General features: G+C 63.1%; 1 protein-coding gene across 1 annotated transcript; it reads right to left on the bottom strand.

Moving 5' to 3' along the window:
- Window positions 1-8,200: 8,200 nt before the first annotated feature.
- Window positions 8,201-20,834, bottom strand: LOC137308919 (complement C1q and tumor necrosis factor-related protein 9A-like; the record flags this gene model as incomplete). Its single annotated transcript, XM_067977363.1, has 6 exons — window positions 8,201-8,294; window positions 8,744-8,851; window positions 13,201-13,248; window positions 17,524-17,583; window positions 18,184-18,243; window positions 20,781-20,834. Coding segments are annotated over 6 exons (424 nt in total), but the record flags the coding sequence as incomplete, so codon positions are not given.
- Between the last annotated feature and the right edge of the window lie 1,424 nt (window positions 20,835-22,258).

Raw genomic sequence — 22,258 nt, 5'->3', positions numbered from 1 at the left:
TTTTCCCTCCCTCTCTCTCCGTCGTTTCCCTCCCTCTCTCCGTCGTTTCCCTCTCTCTCTCCGTCGTTTCCCTCTCTCTCTCCGTCGTTTCCCTCCCCTCTCTCCGTCGTTTCCCTCCCTCTCTTCCGTCGTTTCCCTCCCTCTCTCCGTCGTTTCCCTCCTCTCTCCGTCGTTTCCCTCCCTCTCTCCGTCGTTTCCCTCCCTCTCTCCGTCGTTTCCCTCCCTCTCTCCGTCGTTTCCCTCCCTCTCTCCGTCGTTTCCTCCCTCTCTCCGTCGTTTCCCTCCCTCTCTCCGTCGTTTCCCTCCTCTCTCTCCGTCGTTTCCTCCCTCTCTCCGTCGTTTCCCTCCCTCTCTCCGTCGTTTCCCTCCCTCTCTCCGTCGTTTCCCTCCTCTCTCCGTCGTTTCCCTCTCTCTCTCCGTCGTTTCCCTCTCTCTCTCCGTCGTTTCCTCTCTCTCTCCGTCGTTTCCCTCTCTCTCTCCGTCGTTTCCCTCCTCTCTCTCCGTCGTTTCCCTCTCTCTCTCCGTCGTTTCCCTCCTCTCTCCGTCGTTTCCCTCTCTCTCTCCGTCGTTTCCCTCCTCTCTCCGTCGTTTCCCTCCTCTCTCCGTCGTTTCCCTCCTCTCTCCGTCGTTTCCCTCCCTCTCTCCGTCGTTTCCCTCCTCTCTCCGTCGTTTCCCTCCTCTCTCCGTCGTTTCCCTCTCTCTCGCCGTCGTTTCCCTCCCTCTCTCCGTCGTTTCCCTCCTCTCTCCGTCGTTTCCCTCCCTCTCTCCGTCGTTTCCCTCCCTCTCTCCGTCGTTTCCCTCCCTCTCTCCGTCGTTTCCCTCCCTCTCTCCGTCGTTTCCCTCCCTCTCTCCGTCGTTTCCCTCTCTCTCTCCGTCGTTTCCCTCCTCTCTCTCCGTCGTTTCCCTCCCTCTCTCCGTCGTTTCCCTCCCTCTCTCCGTCGTTTCCCTCCTCTCTCCGTCGTTTCCCTCCCTCTCTCCGTCGTTTCCCTCCCTCTCTCCGTCGTTTCCCTCCCTCTCTCCGTCGTTTCCCTCCTCTCTCCGTCGTTTCCCTCCCTCTCTCCGTCGTTTCCCTCCCTCTCTCCGTCGTTTCCCTCCCTCTCTCCGTCGTTTCCCTCTCTCTCTCCGTCGTTTCCCTCTCTCTCTCCGTCGTTTCCCTGTCTCTCGCCGTCGTTTCCCTGCTCTCTCGCCGTCGTTTCCCTCCCTCTCTCCGTCGTTTCCCTCCCTCTCTCCGTCGTTTCCATCCCTCTCTCCGTCGTTTCCCTCCCTCTCTCCGTCGTTTCCGTCCCTCTCTCCGTCGTTTCCCTCCTCTCTCTCCGTCGTTTCCCTCCCTCTCTCCGTCGTTTCCCTCCTCTCTCCGTCGTTTCCCTCTCCTCTCTCCGTCGTTTCCCTCCCTCTCTCCGTCGTTTCCCTCCTCTCTCCGTCGTTTCCCTCTCTCTCTCCGTCGTTTCCCTCCCTCTCTCCGTCGTTTCCCTCCCTCTCTCCGTCGTTTCCCTCCCTCTCTCCGTCGTTTCCCTCCCTCTCTCCGTCGTTTCCCTCCCTCTCTCCGTCGTTTCCCTCTCTCTCGCCGTCGTTTCCCTCCTCTCTCCGTCGTTTCCCTCCTCTCTCCGTCGTTTCCCTCCTCTCTCCGTCGTTTCCCTCTCTCTCTCCGTCGTTTCCCTCCCTCTCTCCGTCGTTTCCCTCCCTCTCTCCGTCGTTTCCCTCCCTCTCTCCGTCGTTTCCCTCTCTCTCTCCGTCGTTTCCCTCTCTCTCTCCGTCGTTTCCCTCCCTCTCTCTCCGTCGTTTCCTCCGTCTCTCGCCGTCGTTTCCCTCCCTCTCTCCGTCGTTTCCCTCCCTCTCTCCGTCGTTTCCCTCCCTCTCTCCGTCGTTTCCCTCCCTCTCTCCGTCGTTTCCCTCCCTCTCTCCGTCGTTTCCCTCCCTCTCTCCGTCGTTTCCCTCCCTCTCTCCGTCGTTTCCCTCTCTCTCGCCGTCGTTTCCCTCCCTCTCTCCGTCGTTTCCCTCTCTCTCCGTCGTTTCCCTCCCTCTCTCCGTCGTTTCCCTCCCTCTCTCCGTCGTTTCCCTCCCTCTCTCCGTCGTTTCCCTCCCTCTCTCCGTCGTTTCCCTCTCTCTCTCCGTCGTTTCCCTCTCTCTCTCCGTCGTTTCCCTCCCTCTCGCCGTCGTTTCCCTCCCTCTCTCCGTCGTTTCCCTCTCTCTCTCTCCGTCGTTTCCCTCCTCTCTCGCCGTCGTTTCCCTCTCTCTCTCCGTCGTTTCCCTCCGTCTCTCGCCGTCGTTTCCCTCCCTCTCTCCGTCGTTTCCCTCCTCTCTCTCCGTCGTTTCCCTCCCTCTCTCCGTCGTTTCCCTCCCTCTCGCCGTCGTTTCCCTCTCTCTCTCCGTCGTTTCCCTCTCTCTCTCCGTCGTTTCCCTCTCTCTCCGTCGTTTCCCTCCGTCTCTCTCCGTCGTTTCCCTCCCTTTCTCCGTCGTTTCCCTCCCTCTCCCTCGTTTCCCTCCCTCTCCCTCGTTTCCCTCCCTCTCCCTCGTTTCCCTCCCTCTCCGTCGTTTCCCTCCCTCTCTCTCCCTCGTTTCCCTCCTCTCCTCGTTTCCCTCCCTCTCTCCTCGTTTCCCTCCCTCTCTCCGTCGTTTCCCTCCCTCTCTCCGTCGTTTCCCTCCCTCTCGCCGTCGTTTCCCTCCCTCTCTCGCCGTCGTTTCCCTCCCTCTCTCGCCGTCGTTTCCCTCCGTCTCTCCGTCGTTTCCCTCCATCTCTCCGTCGTTTCCCTCTCTCTCTCTCCGTCGTTTCCCTCCCTCTCGCCGTCGTTTCCCTCTCTCTCCGTCGTTTCCCTCTCTCTCTCCGTCGTTTCCCTCCGTCTCTCCGTCGTTTCCCTCTCTCTCCCTCGTTTCCCTCCCTCTCTCCGTCGTTTCCCTCCGTCTCTCCGTCGTTTCCCTCCCCCTCCCTCGTTTCCCTCCCTCTCCGTCATTTCCCTCTCTCTCCGTCGTTTCCCTCTCTCTCCGTCGTTTCCCTCTCTCTCCGTCGTTTCCCTCTCTCTCCGTCGTATCCCTCTCTCTCCCTCGTTTCCCTCTCTCTCCCTCGTTTACCTCCCTCTCCGTCGTATCCCTCTCTCTCCGTCGTTTCCCTCCCTCGTTTCCCTCCCTCTCCCTCGTTTCCCTCCTTCTCCCTCGTTTCCCTCCCTCTCCGTCGTTTCCCTCCCTCTCCCTCGTTTCCCTCCCTCTCCCTCGTTTCCCTCCCTCTCCCTCGTTTCCCTCCCTCTCCGTCGTATCCCTCCCTCTCCGTCGTATCCCTCCCTCTCCCTCGTTTCCCTCCCTCTCCCTCGTTTCCCTCCCTCTCCCTCGTTTCCCTCCCTCTCCGTGGTTTCCCTCTCTCTCCCTCGTTTCCCTCCCTCTCACCGTCGTTTCCCTCCCTCTCACCGTCATTTCCCTCCCTCTCACCGTCGTTTCCCTCTCTCTCTCCCTCGTTTCCCTCCGTCTCTCTCCCTCGTTTCCCTCGCTCGTTTCCCTCCCTCTCCCTCGTTTCCCTCCCTCTCCCTCGTTTCCCTCCCTCTCCCTCGTTTCCCTCCCTTTCCGTGGTTTCCCTCTCTCTCCCTCGTTTCTCTCCCTCTCTCCGTCGTTTCCCTCCCTCTCTCCGTCGTTTCCCTCCCTCTCTCCGTCGTTTCCCTCCCTCTCTCCGTCGTTTCCCTCCCTCTCTCCGTCGTTTCCCTCCCTCTCTCCGTCGTTTCCCTCCGTCTCTCACCGTCGTTTCCCTCCGTCTCTCTCCGTCGTTTCCCTCTCTCTCTCCGTCGTTTCCCTCCCTCTCTCCGTCGTTTCCCTCCCTCTCTCCCTCGTTTCCCTCCCTCTCTCCGTCGTTTCCCTCCCTCTCTCCGTCGTTTCCCTCCCTCTCTCCGTCGTTTCCCTCCCTCTCTCCGTCGTTTCCCTCCCTCTCTCCGTCGTTTCCCTCCCTCTCTCCGTCGTTTCCCTCCCTCTCTCCTTCGTTTCCCTCTCCCTCTCTCCGTCGTTTCCCTCCGTCTCGCCGTCGTTTCCCTCCGTCTCTCCGTCGTTTCCCTCCCTCTCTCCGTCGTTTCCCTCTCTCTCTCTCCGTCGTTTCCCTCTCCCTCTCGCCGTCGTTTCCCTCTCTCTCCGTCGTTTCCCTCTCTCTCTCCGTCGTTTCCCTCCCTCTCTCCCCCGTTTGCCCCTCTCTCCCCCGTTTGCCCCTCTCTCCCCCGTTTGCCCCTCTCTCCCCCGTTTGCCCCTCTCTCCCCCGTTTGCCCCTCTCTCCCCCGTTTCCCCCTCTCTGCCCCGTTTCCCTCTCTCTCCGTGGTTTCCCACTCCCTGGTTTCCCTCTCCGTGGTTTCCCCCTCTCTCCCTCGTTTCCCCCTCGCTCCCTCGTTTCCCCCTCGCTCCCTCGTTTCCCCCTCGCTCCCTCGTTTCCCCCTCGCTCCCTCGTTTCCCTCGCTCTCCCCCGTTTCCCTCGCTCTCCCCCGTTTCCCTCGCTCTCCCCCGTTTCCCTCGCTCTCCCCCGTTTCCCTCGCTCTTCGCCGTTTCCCTCGCTCTCCCCCGTTTCCCTCGCTCTCCCCCGTTTCCCTCGCTCTCCCCGGTTTGCCTCTCTCTCCCCGGTTTCCCCCGCTCGCCGTGGTTTCCCTCGCTCTCCGTGGTTTCCCTCTCCCCCGTTTCCCCCTCTCTCCCCCGTTTCCCCCTCTCTCCCCCGTTTCCCCCTCTCTCCCCCGTTTCCCTCGCTCTCCCCCGTTTCCCTCGCTCTCCCCCGTTTCCCTCGCTCTCCCCGGTTTGCCTCTCTCTCCCCGGTTTCCCCCGCTCGCCGTGGTTTCCCCCGCTCGCCGTGGTTTCCCCCGCTCGCCGTGGTTTCCCTCGCTCTCCGTGGTTTCCCTCTCCCCCGTTTCCCCCTCTCCCCCGTTTCCCCCTCTCTCCCCCGTTTCCCCCTCTCTCCCCCGTTTCCCCCTCTCTCCCCCGTTTCCCTCGCTCTCCCCCGTTTCCCCCTCTCTCCCCCGTTTCCCTCGCTCTCCCCCTTTTCCCCCTCTCTCCCCTGTTTCCCTCGCTCTCCCCCTTTTCCCTCGCTCTCCCCCGTTTCCCCCTCTCTCCCCCGTTTCCCCTCGCTCCCCCCGTTTCCCTCGCTCTCCCTCGTTTCCCTCTCTCTCCCTCGTTTCCCTCCCTCTCCCTCGTTTCCCCTCCCTCTCCCTCGTTTCCCTCCCTCTCCCTCGTTTCCCTCTCTCTCCCTCGTTTCCCTCTCTCTCCCTCGTTTCCCTCTCTCTCTCCCTCGTTTCCCTCTCTCTCCCTCGTTTCCCTCTCTCTCCCTCGTTTCCCTCTCTCTTCCTCGTTTCCCTCCCTCTCTCTCCGTCGTTTCCCTCCCTCTCTCTCCGTCGTTTCCCTCCGTCTCTCTCCGTCGTTTCCCTCTCTCTCCGTCGTTTCCCTCCCTCTCTCCGTCGTTTCCCTCCCTCTCTCCGTCGTTTCCCTCCCTCTCTCCGTCGTTTCCCTCCGTCTCTCTCCGTCGTTTCCCTCCCTCTCTCCGTCGATTCCCTCCCTCTCCCTCGTTTCCCTCCCTCTCCCTCGTTTCCCTCCCTCTCCCTCGTTTCCCTCCCTCTCCGTCGTTTCCCTCCCTCTCTCTCCCTCGTTTCCCTCCCTCTCCCTCGTTTCCCTCCCTCTCTCCCTCGTTTCCCTCCCTCTCTCCGTCGTTTCCCTCCCTCTCCCTCGTTTCCCTCCCTCTCCCTCGTTTCCCTCCCTCTCGCCGTCGTTTCCCTCCCTCTCGCCGTCGTTTCCCTCCCTCTCGCCGTCGTTTCCCTCCCTCTCTCGCCGTCGTTTCCCTCCGTCTCTCCGTCGTTTCCCTCCGTCTCTCCGTCGTTTCCCTCCGTCTCTCCGTCGTTTCCCTCCGTCTCTCCGTCGTTTCCCTCCGTCTCTCCGTCGTTTCCCTCTCTCTCTCTCCGTCGTTTCCCTCCCTCTCGCCGTCGTTTCCCTCTCTCTCCGTCGTTTCCCTCTCTCTCTCCGTCGTTTCCCTCCGTCTCTCCGTCGTTTCCCTCCCTCTCCCTCGTTTCCCTCTCTCTCCGTCGTTTCCCTCTCTCTCCTTCGTATCCCTCTCTCTCCCTCGTTTCCCTCTCTCTCCCTCGTTTCCCTCCCTCTCCCTCGTTTCCCTCCCTCTCCGTCGTATCCCTCTCTCTCCGTCGTTTCCCTCCCTCGTTTCCCTCCCTCGTTTCCCTCCCTCCCTCGTTGCCCTCCCTCTCCGTCGTTTCCCTCCGTCTCTCCGTCGTTTCCCTCTCTCTCTCTCCGTCGTTTCCCTCCCTCTCGCCGTCGTTTCCCTCTCTCTCCGTCGTTTCCCTCTCTCTCTCCGTCGTTTCCCTCCGTCTCTCCGTCGTTTCCCTCTCTCCCCCTCGTTTCCCTCCCTCTCTCCGTCGTTTCCCTCCGTCTCTCCGTCGTTTCCCTCCCTCTCCCTCGTTTCCCTCTCTCTCCGTCGTTTCCCTCTCTCTCCTTCGTATCCCTCTCTCTCCTTCGTATCCCTCTCTCTCCCTCGTTTCCCTCTCTCTCCCTCGTTTCCCTCCCTCTCCCTCGTTTCCCTCCCTCTCCGTCGTATCCCTCTCTCTCCGTCGTTTCCCTCCCTCGTTTCCCTCCCTCGTTTCCCTCCCTCTCCCTCGTTTCCCTCCCTCTCCCTCGTTTCCCTCCCTCTCCCTCGTTTCCCTCCCTCTCCCTCGTCTCCCTCCCTCTCCCTCGTTTCCCTCCCTCTCCCTCGTTTCCCTCCCTCTCCCTCGTTTCCCTCCCTCTCCCTCGTTTCCCTCCCTCTCCCTCGTTTCCCTCCCTCTGCCTCCTTTCCCTCCCTCTCCCTCGTTTCCCTCCCTCTCCCTCGTTTCCCTCCCTCTCCGTGGTTTCCCTCTCTCCCTCGTTTCCCTCCCTCTCACCGTCGTTTCCCTCCCTCTCACCGTCGTTTCCCTCTCTCTCTCCCTCGTTTCCCTCCGTCTCTCTACCTCGTTTCCCTCCCTCGTTTCCCTCCCTCTCCCTCGTTTCACTCCCTCTCCCTCGTTTCCCTCCCTCTCCGTGGTTTCCCTCCCTCTCCCTCGTTTCCCTCCCTCTCTCCGTCGTTTCCCTCCCTCTCTCCGTCGTTTCCCTCCCTCTCTCCGTCGTTTCCCTCCCTCTCTCCGTCGTTTCCCTCCGTCTCTCGCCGTCGTTTCCCTCCCTCTCTCCGTCGTTTCCCTCCGTCTCTCGCCGTCGTTTCCCTCCCTCTCTCCGTCGTTTCCCTCCCTCTCTCCGTCGTTTCCCTCTCTCTCTCCGTCGTTTCCCTCCCTCTCTCCGTCGTTTCCCTCCCTCTCTCCGTCGTTTCCCTCTCTCTCCGTCGTTTCCCTCTCTCTCTCCGTCGTTTCCCTCTCTCTCTCCGTCGTTTCCCTCTCTCTCCGTCGTTTCCCTCTCTCTCTCCGTCGTTTCCCTCCCTCTCTCCGTCGTTTACCTCCGTCTCTCTCCGTCGTTTCCCTCCCTCTCTCCGTCGTTTCCCTCCCTCTCTCCGTCGTTTCACTCCCTCTTTCCGTCGTTTCCCTCCCTCTCTCCGTCGTTTCCCTCCCTCTCTCCGTCGTTTCCCTCCCTCTCTCCGTCGTTTCCCTCCCTCTCTCCGTCGTTTCCCTCCCTCTCTCCGTCGTTTCCCTCCCTCTCTCCGTCGTTTCCCTCTCTCTCTCCGTCGTTTCCCTCTCTCTCTCCGTCGTTTCCCTCCCTCTCTCCGTCGTTTCCCTCCCTCTCGCCGTCGTTTCCCTCCCTCTCGCCGTCGTTTCCCTCCCTCTCGCCGTCGTTTCCCTCCGTCTCTCCGTCGTTTCCCTCTCCCTCTCTCCGTCGTTTCCCTCTCTCTCCGTCGTTTCCCTCTCTCTCTCCGTCGTTTCCCTCCCTCTCTCCCCCGTTTGCCCCTCTCTCCCCCGTTTGCCCCTCTCTCCCCCGTTTGCCCCTCTCTCCCCCGTTTGCCCCTCTCTCCCCCGTTTGCCCCTCTCTCCCCCGTTTGCCCCTCTCTCCCCCGTTTGCCCCTCTCTGCCCCGTTTCCCTCTCTCTCCGTGGTTTCCCACTCCCTGGTTTCCCTCTCTCTCCGTGGTTTCCCACTCCCTGGTTTCCCTCTCCGTGGTTTCCCCCTCTCTCCCTCGTTTCCCCCTCTCTCCCCCGTTTCCCCCTCTCTCCCCCGTTTCCCCCTCTCTCCCCCGTTTCCCCCTCTCTCCCTCGTTTCCCTCTCTCTCCCTCGCTTTCCCTCGCTCTCCCCCGTTTCCCTCGCTTTCCCTCGTTCTCCCTCGTTTCCCTCGCTCTCCCCGTTTCCCTCGCTCTCCCCGTTTCCCTCGCTCTCCCCGTTTCCCTCGCTCTCCCCGTTTCCCTCGCTCTCCCCCGTTTCCCTCGCTCTCCCTCGCTTTCCCTCGCTCTCCCTCGTTTCCCTCTCTCTCCCTCGTTTCCCTCCCTCTCCCTCGTTTCCCTCTCTCTCCCTCGTTTCCCTCCCTCTCCCTCGTTTCCCTCCCTCTCCCTCGTTTCCCTCCCATCTCCCTCGTTTCCCTCTCTCTCCGTGGTTTCCCTCTCTCTCCGTGGTTTTCCTCTCTCTCCGTCGTTTCCCCCTCTCTCCGTCGTTTCCCCCTCTCTCCCTCGTTTCCCCCTCTCTCCGTGGTTTCCCTCTCTCCGTGGTTTCCCTCTCTCCGTGGTTTCCCTCTCTCCGTGGTTTCCCCCTCTCTCCCCCGTTTCCCCCTCTCTCCCCCGTTTCCCCCTCTCTCCCCCTTTTCCCTCGCTCTCCCCCGTTTCCCCCTCTCTCCCCCTTTTCCCTCGCTCTCCCCCTTTTCCCTCGCTCTCCCCCTTTTCCTTCGCTCTCCCCCGTTTCCCCCTCTCTCCCCCGTTTCCCCCTCTCTCCCCCGTTTCCCCCTCTCTCCCCCGTTTCCCCCTCTCTCCCCCGTTTCCCCCTCTCTCCCCCGTGTCCCCCTCTCTCCTCCGTTTCCCCCTCTCTCCTCCGTTTCCCCCTCTCTCCTCCGTTTCCCTCGCTCTCCCTCGTTTCCCTCCCGCTCCCTCGTTTCCCTCCCGCTCCCTCGTTTCCCTCCCGCTCCCCCGTTTCCCCCTCTCTCCCCCGTTTCCCCCTCTCTCCACCGTTTCCCCCTCTCTCCCCCGTTTCCCCCTCTCTCCCTCGTTTCCCCCTCTCTCCCTCATTTCCCCCTCTCTCCCTCGCTTCCCCCTCTCTCCCTCGCTTTCCCTCGCTCTCCCTCGTTTCCCTCGCTCTCCCCCGTTTCCCTCGCTTTCCCTCGTTCTCCCTCGTTTCCCTCGCTCTCCCCGTTTCCCTCGCTCTCCCCGTTTCCCTCGCTCTCCCCGTTTCCCTCGCTCTCCCCGTTTCCCTCGCTCTCCCCGTTTCCCTCGCTCTCCCCCGTTTGACTCGCTTTCCTCCGTTTGACTCGCTTTCCCCCGTTTCCCTCTCTCTCCCTCGCTTTCCCTCGCTTTCCCTCGCTCTCCCTCGTTTCCCTCTCTCTCCCTCGTTTCCCTCCCTCTCCCTCGTTTCCCTCCCTCTCCCTCGTTTCCCTCCCTCTCCCTCGTTTCCCTCCCTCTCCCTCGTTTCCCTCTCTCTCCCTCGTTTCCCTCTCTCTCCCTCGTTTCCCTCTCTCTCCCTCGTTTCCCTCTCTCTCCCTCGTTTCCCTCTCCCACGTTTCCCTCTCTCTCCGTGGTTTCCCTCTCTCTCCCTGGTTTCCCTCTCTCTCCCTCGTTTCCCTCTCTCTCCCTCGTTTCCCTCTCTCTCCCTCGTTTCCCTCTCTCTCCCTCGTTTCCCTCTCTCTCCCTCGTTTCCCTCTCTCTCCCTCGTTTCCCTCTCTCTCCCTCGTTTCCCTCTCTCTCCCTCGTTTCCCTCTCCCTCGTTTCCCTCTCCCTCGTTTCCCTCTCCCTCGTTTCCCTCTCCCTCGTTTCCCCCTCTCTCCGTGGTTTCCCTCTCCCTCGTTTCCCTCTCCCTCGTTTCCCTCTCTCTCCGTGGTTTCCCCCTCTCTCCCTCGTTTCCCTCTCTCTCCGTGGTTTCCCCCTCTCTCCGTGGTTTCCCCCTCTCTCCGTGGTTTCCCCCTCTCTCCGTGGTTTCCCCCTCTCTCCGTGGTTTCCCCCTCTCTCGTTTCCCTCTCCCTCCCTCGTTTCCCTCTCCCTCCCTCGTTTCCCTCTCCCTCCCTCGTTTCCCTCTCCGTGGTTTCCCTCTCTCTCCGTCGTTTCCCTCTCTCTCCGTCGTTTCCCTCTCTCTCCCTCGTTTCCCTCTCTCCCCCTCGTTTCCCTCTCCCTCCCTCGTTTCCCTTTCCCTCTCCCTCCCTCGTTTCTCTCTCCCTCCCCCGTTTCCCTCTCTCTCCCCCGTTTCCCTCTCTCTCCCCCGTTTCCCTCTCTCTCCCCCGTTTCCCTCTCTCTCCCCCGTTTCCCTCTCTCTGCCCCGTTTCCCTCTCTCTGCCCCGTTTCCCTCTCTCTCCTCCGTTTCCCTCTCTCTCCCCCGTTTCCCTCTCTCTCCCCCGTTTCCCTCTCCCTCCCTCGTTTCCCTCTCCCTCCGTCGTTTCCCTCTCTCTCCCCCTTTTCCCTCTCTCTCCCCCTTTTCCCTCTCTCTCCCCCTTTTCCCTCTCTCTCCCCGGTTTCCCTCTCTCTCCGTGTTTTCCCTCTCTCTCCCTCGTTTTCCTCGCTCTCCCCCGTTTCCCTCGCTCTCCCCCTTTTCCCTCGCTCTCCCCCTTTTCCCCCGCTCTCCCCCTTTTCCCCCTCTCTCCCCCTTTCCCCCCGCTCTCCCCCGTTTGCCCCGCTCTCCCCCGTTTGCCCCGCTCTCCCCCGTTTGCCCCGCTCTCCCCCGTTTGCCCCGCTCTCCCCCGTTTGCCCCTCTCTCCCCCGTTTCCCCCTCTCTCCGTCGTTTCCCCCTCTCACCCTCGTTTCCCCCTCTCTCCCTCGTTTCCCCCTCTCTCCCTCGTTTCCCCCTCTCTCCCTCGTTTCCCCCTCTCTCCCTCGTTTCCCCCTCGCTCCCCTCGCTCCCCCCTCGCTCCCTCGTTCCCCCCTCGCTCCCTCGTTCCCCCCTCTCTCCCTCGTTCCCCCCTCTCTCCCTCGTTCCCCCCTCTCTCCCTCGTTCCCCCCTCTCTCCCTCGTTTCCCTCTCGCTCCCTCGTTTCCCACGCTCTCCCCCGTTTCCCACGCTCTCCCCCGTTTCCCTCGCTCTCCCCGGTTTCCCTCTCTCTCCCTGGTTTCCCTCTCTCTCCCTGGTTTCCCCCTCTCTCCGTGGTTTCCCCCTCTCTCCCCCGTTTCCCCCTCTCTCCCCCGTTTCCCCCTCTCTCCCCCTTTTCCCTCGCTCTCCCCCGTTTCCCCCTCTCTCCCCCTTTTCCCTCGCTCTCCCCCTTTTCCCTCGCTCTCCCCCTTTTCCCTCGCTCTCCCCCTTTTCCTTCGCTCTCCCCCGTTTCCCCCTCTCTCCCCCGTTTCCCCCTCTCTCCCCCGTTTCCCCCTCTCTCCCCCGTTTCCCCCTCTCTCCTCCGTTTCCCCCTCTCTCCTCCGTTTCCCCCTCTCTCCTCCGTTTCCCTCGCTCTCCCTCGTTTCCCTCCCGCTCCCTCGTTTCCCTCCCGCTCCCTCGTTTCCCTCCCGCTCCCTCGTTTCCCTCCCGCTCCCTCGTTTCCCTCCCGCTCCCTCGTTTCCCTCCCGCTCCCCCGTTTCCCCCTCTCTCCCCCGTTTCCCCCTCTCTCCACCGTTTCCCCCTCTCTCCCCCGTTTCCCCCTCTCTCCCTCGTTTCCCCCTCTCTCCCTCATTTCCCCCTCTCTCCCTCGCTTCCCCCTCTCTCCCTCGCTTTCCCTCGCTCTCCCTCGTTTCCCTCGCTCTCCCCCGTTTCCCTCGCTTTCCCTCGTTCTCCCTCGTTTCCCTCGCTCTCCCCGTTTCCCTCGCTCTCCCCGTTTCCCTCGCTCTCCCCGTTTCCCTCGCTCTCCCCGTTTCCCTCGCTCTCCCCGTTTCCCTCGCTCTCCCCGTTTCCCTCGCTCTCCCCGTTTCCCTCGCTCTCCCCGTTTCCCTCGCTCTCCCCGTTTCCCTCGCTCTCCCCGTTTCCCTCGCTCTCCCCGTTTCCCTCGCTCTCCCCCGTTTGACTCGCTTTCCTCCGTTTGACTCGCTTTCCCCCGTTTCCCTCTCTCTCCCTCGCTTTCCCTCGCTTTCCCTCGCTCTCCCTCGTTTCCCTCTCTCTCCCTCGTTTCCCTCCCTCTCCCTCGTTTCCCTCCCTCTCCCTCGTTTCCCTCCCTCTCCCTCGTTTCCCTCTCTCTCCCTCGTTTCCCTCTCTCTCCCTCGTTTCCCTCTCTCTCCCTCGTTTCCCTCTCTCTCCCTCGTTTCCCTCTCCCACGTTTCCCTCTCTCTCCGTGGTTTCCCTCTCTCTCCCTGGTTTCCCTCTCTCTCCCTCGTTTCCCTCTCTCTCCCTCGTTTCCCTCTCTCTCCCTCGTTTCCCTCTCTCTCCCTCGTTTCCCTCTCTCTCCCTCGTTTCCCTCTCTCTCCCTCGTTTCCCTCTCCCTCGTTTCCCTCTCCCTCGTTTCCCTCTCCCTCGTTTCCCCCTCTCTCCGTGGTTTCCCTCTCCCTCGTTTCCCTCTCCCTCGTTTCCCTCTCTCTCCGTGGTTTCCCCCTCTCTCCCTCGTTTCCCTCTCTCTCCGTGGTTTCCCCCTCTCTCCGTGGTTTCCCCCTCTCTCCGTGGTTTCCCCCTCTCTCCGTGGTTTCCCCCTCTCTCCGTGGTTTCCCCCTCTCTCGTTTCCCTCTCCCTCCCTCGTTTCCCTCTCCCTCCCTCGTTTCCCTCTCCCTCCCTCGTTTCCCTCTCCGTGGTTTCCCTCTCTCTCCGTCGTTTCCCTCTCTCTCCGTCGTTTCCCTCTCTCTCCCTCGTTTCCCTCTCTCCCCCTCGTTTCCCTCTCCCTCCCTCGTTTCCCTTTCCCTCTCCCTCCCTCGTTTCTCTCTCCCTCCCCCGTTTCCCTCTCTCTCCCCCGTTTCCCTCTCTCTCCCCCGTTTCCCTCTCTCTCCCCCGTTTCCCTCTCTCTGCCCCGTTTCCCTCTCTCTGCCCCGTTTCCCTCTCTCTCCTCCGTTTCCCTCTCTCTCCCCCGTTTCCCTCTCTCTCCCCCGTTTCCCTCTCCCTCCCTCGTTTCCCTCTCCCTCCGTCGTTTCCCTCTCTCTCCCCCTTTTCCCTCTCTCTCCCCCTTTTCCCTCTCTCTCCCCCTTTTCCCTCTCTCTCCCCCTTTTCCCTCTCTCTCCCCGGTTTCCCTCTCTCTCCGTGTTTTCCCTCTCTCTCCCTCGTTTTCCTCGCTCTCCCCCGTTTCCCTCGCTCTCCCCCTTTTCCCTCGCTCTCCCCCTTTTCCCCCGCTCTCCCCCTTTTCCCCCTCTCTCCCCCTTTCCCCCCGCTCTCCCCCGTTTGCCCCGCTCTCCCCCGTTTGCCCCGCTCTCCCCCGTTTGCCCCGCTCTCCCCCGTTTGCCCCTCTCTCCCCCGTTTCCCCCTCTCTCCGTCGTTTCCCCCTCTCTCCCTCGTTTCCCCCTCTCTCCCTCGTTTCCCCCTCTCTCCCTCGTTTCCCCCTCTCTCCCTCGTTTCCCCCTCTCTCCCTCGTTTCCCCCTCGCTCCCCTCGCTCCCCCCTCGCTCCCTCGTTCCCCCCTCGCTCCCTCGTTCCCCCCTCTCTCCCTCGTTCCCCCCTCTCTCCCTCGTTCCCCCCTCTCTCCCTCGTTCCCCCCTCTCTCCCTCGTTTCCCTCTCGCTCCCTCGTTTCCCACGCTCTCCCCCGTTTCCCTCGCTCTCCCCGGTTTCCCTCTCTCTCCCTGGTTTCCCTCTCTCTCCCTGGTTTCCCCCTCTCTCCGTGGTTTCCCTCTCCCTCCCTCGTTTCCCTCGCTCTCCCTCGTTTCCCACGCTCTCCCTCGTTTCCCACGCTCTCCCTCGTTTCCCACGCTCTCCCTCGTTTCCCTCGCTCTCCCTCGTTTCCCTCCCTCTCCCTCGTTTCCCTCCCTCTCCCTCGTTTCCCTCCCTCTCACCGTCGTTTCCCTCCCTCTCACCGTCGTTTCCCTCTCTCTCTCCCTCGTTTCCCTCCGTCTCTCTACCTCGTTTCCCTCCCTCGTTTCCCTCCCTCTCCCCCGTTTCCCTCCCTCTCCCTCGTTTCCCTCCCTCTCCGTGGTTTCCCTCCCTCTCCCTCGTTTCCCTCCCTCTCTCCGTCGTTTCCCTCCCTCTCTCCGTCGTTTCCCTCCCTCTCTCCGTCGTTTCCCTCCCTCTCTCCGTCGTTTCCCTCCGTCTCTCGCCGTCGTTTCCCTCCCTCTCTCCGTCGTTTCCCTCCGTCTCTCGCCGTCGTTTCCCTCCCTCTCTCCGTCGTTTCCCTCCCTCTCTCCGTCGTTTCCCTCTCTCTCTCCGTCGTTTCCCTCCCTCTCTCCGTCGTTTCCCTCTCTCTCCGTCGTTTCCCTCTCTCTCTCCGTCGTTTCCCTCTCTCTCTCCGTCGTTTCCCTCTCTCTCCGTCGTTTCCCTCTCTCTCTCCGTCGTTTCCCTCCCTCTCTCCGTCGTTTACCTCCGTCTCTCTCCGTCGTTTCCCTCCCTCTCTCCGTCGTTTCCCTCCCTCTCTCCGTCGTTTCACTCCCTCTTTCCGTCGTTTCCCTCCCTCTCTCCGTCGTTTCCCTCCCTCTCTCCGTCGTTTCCCTCCCTCTCTCCGTCGTTTCCCTCCCTCTCTCCGTCGTTTCCCTCCCTCTCTCCGTCGTTTCCCTCCCTCTCTCCGTCGTTTCCCTCCCTCTCTCCGTCGTTTCCCTCCCTCTCTCCGTCGTTTCCCTCCCTCTCTCCGTCGTTTCCCTCCCTCTCTCCGTCGTTTCCCTCCCTCTCGCCGTCGTTTCCCTCCCTCTCGCCGTCGTTTCCCTCCGTCTCTCCGTCGTTTCCCTCTCCCTCTCTCCGTCGTTTCCCTCTCTCTCCGTCGTTTCCCTCTCTCTCTCCGTCGTTTCCCTCTCTCTCTCCGTCGTTTCCCTCCCTCTCTCCCCCGTTTGCCCCTCTCTCCCCCGTTTCCCCCTCTCTCCCCCGTTTCCCCCTCTCTCCCCCGTTTCCCCCTCTCTGCCCCGTTTCCCTCTCTCTCCGTGGTTTCCCACTCCCTGGTTTCCCTCTCTCTCCGTGGTTTCCCACTCCCTGGTTTCCCTCTCCGTGGTTTCCCCCTCTCTCCCTCGTTTCCCCCTCTCTCCCTCGTTTCCCCCTCTCTCCCCCGTTTCCCCCTCTCTCCCCCGTTTCCCCCTCTCTCCCTCGTTTCCCTCTCTCTCCCTCGCTTTCCCTCGCTCTCCCCCGTTTCCCTCGCTTTCCCTCGTTCTCCCTCGTTTCCCTCGCTCTCCCCGTTTCCCTCGCTCTCCCCGTTTCCCTCGCTCTCCCCGTTTCCCTCGCTCTCCCCGTTTCCCTCGCTCTCCCCCGTTTCCCTCGCTCTCCCCCGTTTCCCTCGCTCTCCCCCGTTTCCCTCGCTCTCCCCCGTTTCCCTCTCTCTCCCTCGCTTTCCCTCGCTCTCCCTCGTTTCCCTCTCTCTCCCTCGTTTCCCTCCCTCTCCCTCGTTTCCCTCCCTCTCCCTCGTTTCCCTCCCTCTCCCTCGTTTCCCTCCCATCTCCCTCGTTTCCCTCTCTCTCCGTGGTTTCCCTCTCTCTCCGTGGTTTTCCTCTCTCTCCGTCGTTTCCCCCTCTCTCCGTCGTTTCCCCCTCTCTCCGTCGTTTCCCCCTCTCTCCCTCGTTTCCCCCTCTCTCCCCCCGTTTCCCCCTCTCTCCACCGTTTCCCCCTCTCTCCCCCGTTTCCCCCTCTCTCCCTCGTTTCCCCCTCTCTCCCTCATTTCCCCCTCTCTCCCTCGCTTCCCCCTCTCTCCCTCGCTTTCCCTCGCTCTCCCTCGTTTCCCTCGCTCTCCCCCGTTTCCCTCGCTTTCCCTCGTTCTCCCTCGTTTCCCTCGCTCTCCCCGTTTCCCTCGCTCTCCCCGTTTCCCTCGCTCTCCCCGTTTCCCTCGCTCTCCCCGTTTCCCTCGCTCTCCCCGTTTCCCTCGCTCTCCCCGTTTCCCTCGCTCTCCCCGTTTCCCTCGCTCTCCCCCGTTTGACTCGCTTTCCTCCGTTTGACTCGCTTTCCCCCGTTTCCCTCTCTCTCCCTCGCTTTCCCTCGCTTTCCCTCGCTCTCCCTCGTTTCCCTCTCTCTCCCTCGTTTCCCTCCCTCTCCCTCGTTTCCCTCCCTCTCCCTCGTTTCCCTCCCTCTCCCTCGTTTCCCTCTCTCTCCCTCGTTTCCCTCTCTCTCCCTCGTTTCCCTCTCTCTCCCTCGTTTCCCTCTCCCACGTTTCCCTCTCTCTCCGTGGTTTCCCTCTCTCTCCCTGGTTTCCCTCTCTCTCCCTCGTTTCCCTCTCTCTCCCTCGTTTCCCTCTCTCTCCCTCGTTTCCCTCTCTCTCCCTCGTTTCCCTCTCTCTCCCTCGTTTCCCTCTCTCTCCCTCGTTTCCCTCTCTCTCCCTCGTTTCCCTCTCTCTCCCTCGTTTCCCTCTCTCTCCCTCGTTTCCCTCTCTCTCCCTCGTTTCCCTCTCTCTCCCTCGTTTCCCTCTCTCTCCCTCGTTTCCCTCTCCCTCGTTTCCCTCTCCCTCGTTTCCCTCTCCCTCGTTTCCCCCTCTCTCCGTGGTTTCCCTCTCCCTCGTTTCCCTCTCCCTCGTTTCCCTCTCTCTCCGTGGTTTCCCCCTCTCTCCCTCGTTTCCCTCTCTCTCCCTCGTTTCCCTCTCTCTCCGTGGTTTCCCCCTCTCTCCGTGGTTTCCCCCTCTCTCCGTGGTTTCCCCCTCTCTCCGTGGTTTCCCCCTCTCTCCGTGGTTTCCCCCTCTCTCGTTTCCCTCTCCCTCCCTCGTTTCCCTCTCCCTCCCTCGTTTCCCTCTCCCTCCCTCGTTTCCCTCTCCCTCCCTCGTTTCCCTCTCTCTCCGTGGTTTCCCTCTCCCTCGTTTCCCTCTCCCTCGTTTCCCTCTCCCTCGTTTCCCTCTCCCTCGTTTCCCTCTCTCTCCCTCGTTTCCCTCTCTCTCCGTGGTTTCCCTCTCTCTCCGTGGTTTCCCTCTCTCTCCGTGGTTTCCCTCTCTCTCCGTCGTTTCCCTCTCTCTCCGTCGTTTCCCTCTCTCTCCGTCGTTCCCTCTCTCTCCCTCGTTTCCCTCTCTCCCCCTCGTTTCCCTCTCCCTCCCTCGTTTCCCTTTCCCTCTCCCTCCCTCGTTTCTCTCTCCCTCCCCCGTTTCCCTCTCTCTCCCCCGTTTCCCTCTCTCTCCCCCGTTTCCCTCTCTCTCCCCCGTTTCCCTCTCTCTCCCCCGTTTCCCTCTCTCTGCCCCGTTTCCCTCTCTCTGCCCCGTTTCCCTCTCTCTGCCCCGTTTCCCTCTCTCTCCTCCGTTTCCCTCTCTCTCCCCCGTTTCCCTCTCTCTCCCCCGTTTCCCTCTCCCTCCCTCGTTTCCCTCTCCCTCCGTCGTTTCCCCTCTCTCTCCCCCTTTTCCCTCTCTCTCCCCCTTTTCCCTCTCTCTCCCCCTTTTCCCTCTCTCTCCCCCCTTTTCCCTCGCTCTCCCCGGTTTCCCCTCTCTCTCCGTGTTTTCCCTCTCTCTCCCTCGTTTTCCTCGCTCTCCCCCGTTTCCCTCGCTCTCCCCCTTTTCCCTCGCTCTCCCCCTTTTCCCCGCTCTCCCCCTTTTCCCCCTCTCTCCCCCTTTTCCCCCTCTCTCCCCCTTTCCCCCCGCTCTCCCCCGTTTGCCCCGCTCTCCCCCGTTTGCCCCGCTCTCCCCCGTTTGCCCCGCTCTCCCCCGTTTGCCCCGCTCTCCCCCGTTTGCCCCGCTCTCCCCCGTTTGCCCCGCTCTCCCCCGTTTGCCCCGCTCTCCCCCGTTTGCCCCTCTCTCCCCCGTTTCCCCCTCTCTCCCTCGTTTCCCCCCTCCCTCGTTTCCCCCTCTCTCCCTCGTTTCCCCCTCTCTCCCTCGTTTCCCCCTCTCTCCCTCGTTTCCCCCCTCTCTCCCTCGTTTCCCCTCTCTCCCTCGTTTCCCCCTCTCTCCCTCGTTTCCCCTCGCTCCCCTCGTTCCCCCCTCTCTCCCTCGTTCCCCCTCGCTCCCTCGTTCCCCCTCGCTCCCTCGTTTCCCTCTCGCTCCCCTCGTTTCCCACGCTCTCCCCCGTTTCCCTCGCTCTCCCCGGTTTCCCTCTCTCTCCCTGGTTTCCCTCTCTCTCCCTGGTTTCCCCCTCTCTCCGTGGTTCCCTCTCCCTCCCTCGTTTCCCTCGCTCTCCCTCGTTTCCCACGCTCTCCCTCGTTTCCCACGCTCTCCCTCGTTTCCCTCGCTCTCCCTCGTTTCCCTCGCTCTCCCTCGTTTCCCTCTCTCCCTGGTTTCCCTCTCTCTCCCTCGTTTCCCTCTCTCCCTGGTTTCCCTCTCTCCCTGGTTTCCCTCTCCCTGGTTTCCCTCTCTCTCCCACGTTTCCCTCTCTCTCCGTGGTTTCCCTCTCTCTCCCTCGTTTCCCTCTCTCTCCCTCGTTTCCCTCTCTCTCCCTCGTTTCCCTCTCTCTCCCTCGTTTCCCTCTCCTCCCTCGTTTCCCCCTCTCTCCGTGGTTTCCCCCTCTCTCCGTGGTTTCCCCCCTCTCTCCGTGGTTTCCCTCTCCCTCGCTCTCCCTCGCTCTCCCTCGTTTCCCTCGCTCTCCCTCGTTTCCTTCTCTCTCCCTGGTTTCCTTCTCTCTCCCTGGTTTCCCTCTCTCTCCCTGGTTTCCCTCTCCCACGTTTCCCTCTCTCTCTCCCTGGTTTCCCTCTCCCACGTTTCCCTCTCTCTCCCTGGTTTCCCTCTCTCTCCCTGGTTTCCCTCTCTCTCCCTCGTTTCCCTCTCTCTCCCTCGTTTCCCTCTCCCTCCCTCGTTTCCCCCTCTCTCCGTGGTTTCCCCCTCTCTCCGTGGTTTCCCTCTCCCTCCCTCGTTTCCCTCGCTCTCCCTCGCTCTCCCTCGCTCTCCCTCTCTCTCCCTCGTTTCCCTCTCTCTCCCTCGTTTCCCTCTCTCCCTCGTTTCCCTCTCTCTCCCTCGTTTCCCTCTCTCTCCGTGGTTTCCCTCTCTCTCCGTGGTTTCCCTCTCTCTCCCTCGTTTCCCCCTCTCTCCCTCGTTTCCCCCCTCTCTCCCTCGTTTCCCCCTCTCTCCCTCGTTTCCCCCTCTCTCCCTCGTTTCCCCCTCTCTCCGTGGTTTCCCCCTCTCTCCGTGGTTTCCCCCTCTCTCCGTGTTTTCCCCCGCTCTCCGTGGTTTCCCTCGCTCTCCCTCGTCTGCCTCGCTCTCCCCCGTCTGCCTCGCTCACCCCCGTCTGCCTCGCTCTCCCCCGTCTGCCTCGCTCTCCCCCGTCTGCCTCGCTCTCCCCCGTCTGCCTCGCTCTCCCCCGTCTGCCTCGCTCTCCCCCGTCTGCCTCGCTCTCCCCCGTCTGCCTCGCTCTCCCCCGTCTGCCTCGCTCTCCCCCGTCTGCCTCGCTCTCCCCCGTCTGCCTCGCTCTCCCCCGTCTGCCTCGCTCTCCCCCGTTTCCCCCTCTCTCTGCCGTTTCCCCCTCTCTCTGCCGTTTCCCCCTCTCTCTGCCGTTTCCCCCTCTCTCTGCCGTTTCCCCCTCTCTCTGCCGTTTCCCCCTCTCTCTGCCGTTTCCCCCTCTCTCTGCCGTGTCCCCCTCTCTCCGCCGTGTCCCCCTCTCTCCGCCGTGTCCCCCTCTCTCCGCCGTGTCCCCCTCTCTCCGCCGTGTCCCCCTCTCTCCGCCGTGTCCCCCTCTCTCCCCCGTGTCCCCCTCTCTCCCCCGTGTCCCCCTCTCTCCCCCGTGTCCCCCTCTCTCCCCCGTGTCCCCCTCTCTCCCCCGTGTCCCCCTCTCTCCCCCGTGTCCCCCTCTCTCCCCCGTGTCCCCCTCTCTCCCCCGTGTCCCCCTCTCTCCCCCGTTTCCCTCTCTCTCCTTCCTCTCCCTCGTTCCCCACTCTCTCCCCCGTTTCCCTCTCTCTCCCCCGTTTCCCTCTCTCTCCCCCGTTTCCCTCTCTCTCCCCCGTTTCCCTCTCTCTCCCCCGTTTCCCTCTCTCTCCCCCGTTTCCCTCTCTCTCCCCCGTTTCCCTCTCTCTCCCCCGTTTCCCTCTCTCTCCCCCGTTTCGCTCCCTCTCCGTCGTTTCGCTCCCTCTCCCTGGTTTGCCTCCCTCTCCCTCGTTTCCCTCTCTCTCTCTCCCTCGTTTCCCTCTCTCCTCCCTCCCTCGTTTCCCTCTCTCCTCCCTCCCCCGTTTCCCTCTCTCTCCCCCGTTTCCCTCTCTCTCCCCCGTTTCCCTCCCTCTCCGTCGTTTCGCTCCCTCTCCCTGGTTTGCCTCCCTCTCCCTCGTTTCCCTCTCTCTCTCTCCCTCGTTTCCCTCTCTCCTCCCTCCCTCGTTTCCCTCTCTCCTCCCTCCCTCGTTTCCCTCTCTCTCCATGGTTTACCTCTCTCTCCCCCGTTTCCCTCGCTCTCCCTCGTTTCCCTCGCTCTCCCTCGTTTGCCTCGCTCTCCCTCGTTTCCCCCTCTCTCCCTCGTTTCCCTCTCCCTCCCTCGTTTCCCTCTCCCTCCCTCGTTTCCCTCTCCCTCCCTCGTTTCCCTCTCCCTCCCTCGTTTCCCTCTCCCTCCCTCGTTTCCCTCTCCCTCCCTCGTTTCCCTCTCCCTCCCTCGTTTCCCTCTCTCCCTGGTTTGCCTCCCTCTCCCTCGTTTCCCTCTCTCTCTCTCTCCCTCGTTTCCCTCTCTCTCTCTCTCTCCCTCGTTTCCCTCTCTCTCCCTCGTTTCCCTCTCTCTCCCTCGTTTCCCTTGCTCTCCCTCGTTTCCCTCTCTCCCTGGTTTCCCTCTCTCTCCCTCGTTTCCCTCTCTCTCCCTGGTTTCCCTCTCTCTCCCTGGTTTCCCTCTCTCTCCCTCGTTTCCCTCTCCCTCCCTCGTTTCCCTCTCCCTCCCTCGTTTCCCTCTCCCTCCCTCGTTTCCCTCTCTCCCTGGTTTGCCTCCCTCTCCCTCGTTTCCCTCTCTCTCTCTCTCCCTCGTTTCCCTCGCTCTCCCTCGTTTCCCTCTCTCCCTGGTTTCCCTCTCTCTCCCTCATTTCCCTCTCCCTCCCTCGTTTCCCTCTCTCTCCCTCGTTTCCCTCTCTCTCTCTCCCTCGTTTCCCTCTCCCTCCCTCGTTTCCCTCTCCCTCCCTCGTTTTCCTCTCTCTCTGTGGTTTCCCTCTCTCTCCCTCGTTTCCCTCTCTCTCCCTGGTTTCCCTCTCTCTCCCTCGTTTCCCTCTCCCTCCCTCGTTTCCCTCTCCCTCCCTCGTTTTCCTCTCTCTCTGTGGTTTCCCTCTCTCTCTGTGGTTTCCCTCTCTCTCCCTCGTTTCCCTCTCTCTCCCTCGTTTCCCTCTCTCTCCCTCGTTTCCCTCTCCCTCCCTCGTTTCCCTCTCTCTCCCTGGTTTCCCTTTCTCTCCCTCGTTTCCCTCTCCCTCCCTCGTTTCCCTCTCCCTCCCTCGTTTCCCTCTCCCTCCCTCGTTTCCCTCTCCCTCCCTCGTTTCCCTCTCCCTCCCTCGTTTCCCCCTCTCTCCGTGGTTTCCCCCTCTCTCCGTGGTTTCCCTCGGTTTCCCTCGCTCTCCCTCGTTTCCCTCGTTTCCCTCGCTCTCCCTCGTTTCCCTCTCTCCCTGGTTTCCCTCTCTCTCCCTCGTTTCCCTCTCCCTCCCTCGTTTCCCCCTCTCTCCCTCGTTTCCCCCTCTCTCCGTGGTTTCCCCCGCTCTCCGTGATTTCCCTCGCTCTCCCTCGTCTGCCTCGCTCTCCCCCGTCTGCCTCGCTCTCCCCCGTCTGCCTCGCTCTCCCCCGCCTGCCCCGCTCTCCCCCGCTCGACCCCCTCTCCCCCGCCCGACCCCCTCTCCCCCGCCCGACCCCCTCTCCCCCGCCCGGCCCCGCTCTCCCCCGCCCGGCCCCGCTCTCCCCCGCCTGCCCCGCTCTCCCCCGCCTGCCCCGCTCTCCCCCGCCCGCTCCGCTCTGCCCCGCCCGCTCCGCTCTCCCCCGCCTGCCCCGCTCTCCCCCCGCCTGCCCCGCTCTCCCCCGCCTGCCCCGCTCTCCCCCGCCTGCCCCGCTCTCCCCCGCCTGCCCCGCTCTCCCCCGCTCGACCCCCTCTCCCCCGCTCGACCCCCTCTCCCCCGCCCGACCCCCTCTCCCCCGCCCGACCCCCTCTCCCCCGCCCGGCCCCGCTCTCCCCCGCCCGGCCCCGCTCTCCCCCGCCTGCCCCGCTCTCCCCCGCCTGCCCCGCTCTCCCCCCGCCTGCCCCGCTCTCCCCCGCCTGCCCCGCTCTCCCCCGCCTGCCCCGCTCTCCCCCGCCTGCCCCGCTCTCCCCCGCCCGCTCCGCTCTGCCCCGCCCGCTCCGCTCTCCCCCGCCTGCCCCGCTCTCCCCCGCCTGCCCCGCTCTCCCCCGCCTGC

The sequence above is a fragment of the Heptranchias perlo genome, unplaced genomic scaffold (assembly GCF_035084215.1).
Source record: "Heptranchias perlo isolate sHepPer1 unplaced genomic scaffold, sHepPer1.hap1 HAP1_SCAFFOLD_1442, whole genome shotgun sequence".
Lineage (NCBI taxonomy): Eukaryota > Metazoa > Chordata > Chondrichthyes > Hexanchiformes > Hexanchidae > Heptranchias > Heptranchias perlo.
The sequence above is the reverse complement of the archived record's forward strand: the minus strand, read 5'-3'. Positions and strand labels throughout refer to the sequence as shown.